Source organism: Punica granatum, chromosome 7 (assembly GCF_007655135.1).
Source record: "Punica granatum isolate Tunisia-2019 chromosome 7, ASM765513v2, whole genome shotgun sequence".
In the NCBI taxonomy this organism is placed as follows: Eukaryota; Viridiplantae; Streptophyta; class Magnoliopsida; order Myrtales; family Lythraceae; genus Punica; species Punica granatum.
In genome coordinates, this window is record NC_045133.1 from 7,829,187 (window position 1) to 7,835,518 (window position 6,332).

A 6,332-nucleotide genomic window follows, 5' to 3' on the forward strand; every position below is an offset into this window, starting at 1 on the left:
TTTATTATCATATCTTTGGCAACAAAAAATATTGTTATTGTTATCAAATCTATGTAAAAAAATGCAATTTAATTTGTTTTTAAAAAACAAATATTATGGTACTATTAAAATTTTATTAAAATTATATTGGTTTGGATCCATCTCTAATTCAAGAATTTAGAATATTGAATTATAGAACCTAATATACATATAGACCATGGAATATTTTACTTCTTGGCCGGTGTGGGTTTGCTCTAACACTTACTGGATGTACTCATGTGATATTTATGTAAACATACACACCTGATATAGAGAAAAGATCTTTTGAAATACAGAAGTATAATAATTTAAAAAATAAATTTTAAAATACAAATATCAGATATATTAATTTTAAAAATAAATGACCAGCACCACTTGTAATTCATTAACAATTAAAAAAAAATCTAAAAAATTTCATTTAGCGAGCCGAGGGTTTTGAGGCATCAGGTCGGACCCATCATATATAGCTTAACTACCTTTCATATGCATATATATATATATATATATATTATGAAAATGATAAAATTAGAATTATTGTATAACTGAAATTATGAAAAGTCTAGAAATAGAAATAATCCGTTGAGTTTGGTACATTTATGTTAGTCATATGTAGATTATAGATGTAAATATTTTCATACATATGCGCGCCTATATAAACTATCAAGTTCGCAGTATTATAACATTCGTTTCCCACCTTATTTCCCGAATACTCTCTCTAGTATAATGACGATAATGCTGGCCTCGTATGAGCTCTTTTCGATCCATACGCTCCTCCTTGCCCTGGCTGTGTCCGCCATGACCAGGCTGCTCTGGAGAGCCCGGCAGCGGCGTAAGATCCCACTTCCGCCGAGCCCCCGAGGTCTGCCGATTGTAGGCCACTTCCACCTCCTTGGCCCGCTCCTCCACCAATCCTTCTCCGGCCTGAGTTCCAAGCACGGTCCATTGTTCCACCTTAGGCTCGGATCCGTGCCTTGCATGGTAGCCTCGACTCCCGAGCTGGCAAGGGAGATCCTGAAGATGAATGAGCTGAAGTTCGCCGCCCGTGAACAAACAGCTGCAATTCACCTCCTCACTTACAACGCCGGCTTTGCCTTCGCACCCTATGATGCCTACTGGAAGTTCATCAAGAAGTTGAGCCAGACCGAGCTCCTCAGCCCACGGACCCTGGGCCAGTTCCTCCCAGTACGCTCGCAGGAACTGCACTACTTCCTCGGTCTCATTTACGACAAATGCCAATTCGGTGAGAGCATTAATCTCACTCGAGAACTCTTGAAGCTAACCAACAACATCATTTCCCAGATGATGTTGAGCATCAGGTGTTCGGGGACTGACAGTCAGGCCGACGCATGTCAGAGCGTCATCCGGGAGGTGACGGAGATCTTCGGAGAGTTCAACATGTCCGACTTCATCTGGTTCTGCAAGTACATCGACTTCCAGGGGTTCCGGAAGAGGTTTGAGGGCATCCACCGGAGGTACGACAGCATCCTTGAGAACATCATGGAAACCCGAGAGCAATCTCGGAAGAAGAAGAGAGAAGGAGGGACCGGCCAGGAAGAAGAGATCAACGATTTTCTCGACATGATGCTCGATGTTTTGGAAGACCCTAATTCAGAGATACAGCTGACGAAAAATAATATCAAGGCGTTGATGATGGTAAGAAGAGCAAACTTCTTCACATTTTCGCCTCTCTCTCTTTGTTTTTCTAAAAAAATCTGCATGTATTCATTTCACAGATTTCCGTTTGACTTTTTCTTCCTTTGCCCGGTAATTAATTTTTGGCCCAATCCGAGACAATTATTTTTTTGCCCAACCGGAAACAATTATCAATTAACTAAGATATGATATGATAACTCGCCGGGTCCAGTCTTTCCTGCGGTTAGGAAAGCTGGCGAGCTTTTTCCTCACTAGCATCGTTTTTATTAAAAAAAAATTCACTTTTTTATTAAAATATACATATTTTTTTAATTTTTCCATTTTGTTTAGTGCTTTAAATCTGACCCGAATAATATATAGATAATCCGACCGATTCGTTGGACCAAATGATTCAATAATTATTATCGAACCAATTATCTCCAAGAAATTTTTTTTCCTAGTTTTATCTAGAAAAAAGTAGAAGAATTTCCATATCGAAATTACATGGATATAGAAATTAGGATATATGTATTATTTTCTGTTTCAAATTTTAGGTGGCTAGTAGAGAATATATTCCCACTTCCAAGCGTTTCGCTTTTACATTGGGTTTTTAGAGTTTTAGTTACCTCTTTTATCTAGTGTTTTTAAACTCGCCCCGACAAGACAGAGGGTAGTACCTGTTGTATCTTTTTTAAGAAATTATACTAAGTACATACATTCTTTATCGTATTACAAGTAATATTTTTCTTCTTTTATCCATACGAGAAGAGCTAATAATGAAAGTTGATTTAAATGTGAATTTCTTTTTATTACTATAAAATGCAAATATTTTCACCTTCTCAATCCACATCATGTTCTCCTTTAGTTAACATTATTTGCAAAATTTCAAATCTTATTCATACCACTCTTTATTAGAATAAAACTATAATTTTATAATCACATTTCAACCCATTTAGCGCATTTAAAGTGCACACCAAACAATTAAAGTAAAGATATCATAGATGATAATATGAATAAATATGTTTACAGATGAGTTAACTAGCCCATGTTGAAAAATTAAGAAGAAAAACATGCACATGCAATGCAAGAGAAATGAATTCTACCATCTATTAACTTAAAATTTAAGATTAAACATGTGCCCACAATAAGATACATACCACATTATAAACTCTTATAAAAAGAAAAGCCATAGAATGAACTCAACTGTATCAACATGATAAGTTATACTAAATTTTGATCTATTGCATCTATAGAAGTGTGGAGTTATTATTATATTCCTCAATTTCTTAAAGAAGCTATTTGCCCTGTCATGTGAGTGGAGACCAATCATGACTACTGTCTCCGTTCATTCAATATATGGGGACATTCTTGTAATATTCCATGCTTTCAACATATGAGAAGAATATTTTTATTAACACTTCTTAATTATTGTGAAACGAGAACTTACAGTTTAATGATGTCTTTCATCAAATATGATCATTGAGTTGAATGGTGCGGTTCTTTTTTTTTTTTTTTCCATAATTCACTTTCTTTTAATTCTTTTAGAAAAACCTTATATCTTTAGAAAACTACATTTTCTAATTTTTATCTAATGAAAATTTCAACTAAATAATCAACATTTCCTTTTATGCTGCATAATCTATATTTAATTTTAAGCGAATTTATGTAATTATAATGTAAATGTTCACATGAAAATTATGTTTAAACAATTTCTAATATTCAAGTTACATTTAATATATCACAAATATTATATCACATTCAAATTTTTTACTGCATGTATTCAAATCAGCTTAGAATATGAAATTTGTTGAGCTTTTAATATATATAAGTTTAGTATAACCAATTGCATGTTTTAGTACCGAATCATACATTAGTTCGGCAAAACTGTAAATTAACATGTCATTGACTTCAACCGAATACCGATCTTATTGGATCCAGTGATACATATTGAAAGTAACAGATATTAACTAATGTACATAAATAAATATCAACTTGATCAATTCTGTAAAAATGTCTTGAAACTGATTAAGACATTGTGTATATGATTTAATTGTAACTTCTCTTTTTACATAAACTTAACGAGTGAGAAAATCAGTTCCTTAGTCCAATTTGATGGTTTAGTTTACTATAAGATTGGGGACATATCTTGATATATATAAATTTAAAATAAACTTTTAGTAAATCTAATAGAAAAGGAATATTTTCCTATTTTTCACGAAATGAAACTTAGATAAATATTTCTTTTTAGATTAGATCATGCATTGAATTAGCTGAGAGATATATTATTATAATAACGCTCCGGTTCGAAATAAAATTACAATGGACGTGCATTTACGTTTATTAAATTTGAAAAGTAATTTTTTAAGAGAATTATGATAGTGCTGTTCAACAAATAATTACATTTTCTGGGGAGTAAATTATTACTTTACTCAATGACATAATTACATTTTCTAGAAATATATTGATTCGATCGTATTTCCGTAATTTCTTTTCTTTCTAAAGTTAATCCAATTGTAGTAAGCCTACAAACATATCGTCAAATTGCTATCTCTAGGATATATTCGAAGATTTATATATTTACAAATCATAATAATTTTTAAGAAAAAATATTTCAAGATAAACTGTATCTTACATTTCTAAGAAATTATTATGTATAAACTTTTACGTTAATCAATTGATGGGTTCCAATGCTTCCTTCTATATCGCGAATATTTGTATATGAGAATATAGTTTAATTTACACTATCGTTTAATAATTGATTAGCATAATTACATTTTCATTTTACAATAGGTTAGTCAAATTAAGCATTTTTTTTCGGTGGAGATCAAATTAAGCATTTTAAGAGTTGTTTTCAGTATTCTTTTTTTGATTTGAAGTATCTCATGGATTTAGATAAATCACCATCTCTTGAAAAATTGTTAAAATATATTATTTTTAAACTAATTTATATAAATAATTTATGAAATTATATAATTGATTTTGTTAATATATCTCATTATTGGTATCTCTATTTATTATATCTGTAAATTGTTTTAATTTTCTATATTCTCAAGTATGAGCAGCTCTCACATGCAACACATTGTGATTTTTCCGGGACATAAATTAATTGTCGATGTACATATTGCATGTACTATTTACTATATATTGACCTAACAAATTATGATTTTGGGAATTTTTTGTCCAAAGGATTTCTTCACGGCAGGAACCGACACCACCGCGATCGTGTTGGAGTGGTCCCTAGCGGAGCTCATGAACAATCCGTCAGTGCTGGAGAAAGCAAAGCAGGAAATCAAGAACGTTGTTGGGAGCACTCGGCTAGTCCAGGAGTCTGACACCCCTAACCTACCATACATTCAGGCAATCATCAAGGAGACCTTCCGTTTCCACCCTCCGATTCCGATGGTGACTAGGAAGGCCGTCGAAGAGGCTGTTATCAATGGATACAGGATTCCCGCAGGCTCGTTGCTGTTCATCAACAACTGGGCCATAGGAAGAGACCCAGAGGTATGGGAACGGCCCATGGAGTTCTATCCAGAGAGGTTCCTCGGGAAGACCGAGAGCGAAGCCATGGACGTCAAGGGCCACAACTACGAGTTGCTCCCATTTGGATCCGGCCGGAGGGCTTGCCCTGGAATTTCACTGGCCATGTTGGAGCTCCCGGTCACACTTGCAGCCATGATTCAATGCTTTGATTGGAAGCCCTGCAGCCTCGGGGGGGAAATCTTGCAGACAGTCGACATGTCCGAACGCCCTGGCTTGACAGCCCCCAGGGCCAATGATCTTATCTGCCTGCCGGTGCCTCGCCTGGATGTGTGTCCGATCATCTCAACTAAATAAGCCCCAAGGGCCGCGATTATCTCTGCTGCTAATTCACATCCAAGTGAAAATGTACCAAATAAACACAAAAGTCGTGCTTACTGAAAGTGGTGAATGCGCCAAAAGTGATATTATGTGTCAATGATCTTGTAATCCAATATAGACCAAATAAGAAGAAATTAATGGGTTTATAGCAGAGTTGAGCATCAAAATCTAATTTTTTATTCTTGTAGATAGCATATGGGCCCAAACTCGTATAAATCTAGTAAAAATTTAATATTGTGCAATGTCATCCAAATCTAATAGTAATTCATAGGCCTATCAAGAAAAGGCTTACCGAAAAATCTATATGTAAGAAAAATTAACTTGAAGTGTAATAAAGACACTTCAATGAATGCATTTAAAAAAGTATATAAAAAGGTAAAGACTATTTCATATTATAAAGATAATACTAACAAAAAGTACAATATCTTTTTTTTAATCAAAACTAAACAAAAATGGATCATTAAAGTTAATGAAACCATAATTTGGATCAGTATAAAAAGATAAATATTATTTCAAAATTAAACAAAACACAAAATATCTTTTTTTAATCAAAAGTAAGCACAAATAAATCATTGAAGCTAATGAAATTTTTTGAGTTTTACCAAAAACACATGTAATATTAAGAAATTAAATCGATGAACAAAACTATATTGAACACATTCAATTTTATTAGAATAATATTTGCATTTTATATAAAAAAAATTGATGATCATGTTAGAATATTGAAATTAACAATATATTAGCTTATTTTATTTGACATCGTAAATGCTTAAATACCATACAAAATACAAATATATAAATACTATTTCAAAATTATAAAA

At 33.1% G+C, this 6,332-nt stretch overlaps 1 protein-coding gene across 1 annotated transcript; it reads left to right on the forward strand.

Annotated features, from left to right (window-relative positions):
• Window positions 1-691: 691 nt before the first annotated feature.
• On the forward strand, window positions 692-5,662 carry LOC116213156 (licodione synthase-like). Its single transcript, XM_031547999.1, has 2 exons — window positions 692-1,671; window positions 4,837-5,662. The coding sequence occupies exons 1-2, from the start codon at window positions 742-744 to the stop codon at window positions 5,485-5,487; spliced, it is 1,581 nt and encodes a 526-aa protein (XP_031403859.1). The 5' UTR covers window positions 692-741; the 3' UTR covers window positions 5,488-5,662.
• The last annotated feature ends 670 nt before the right edge of the window (window positions 5,663-6,332 follow it).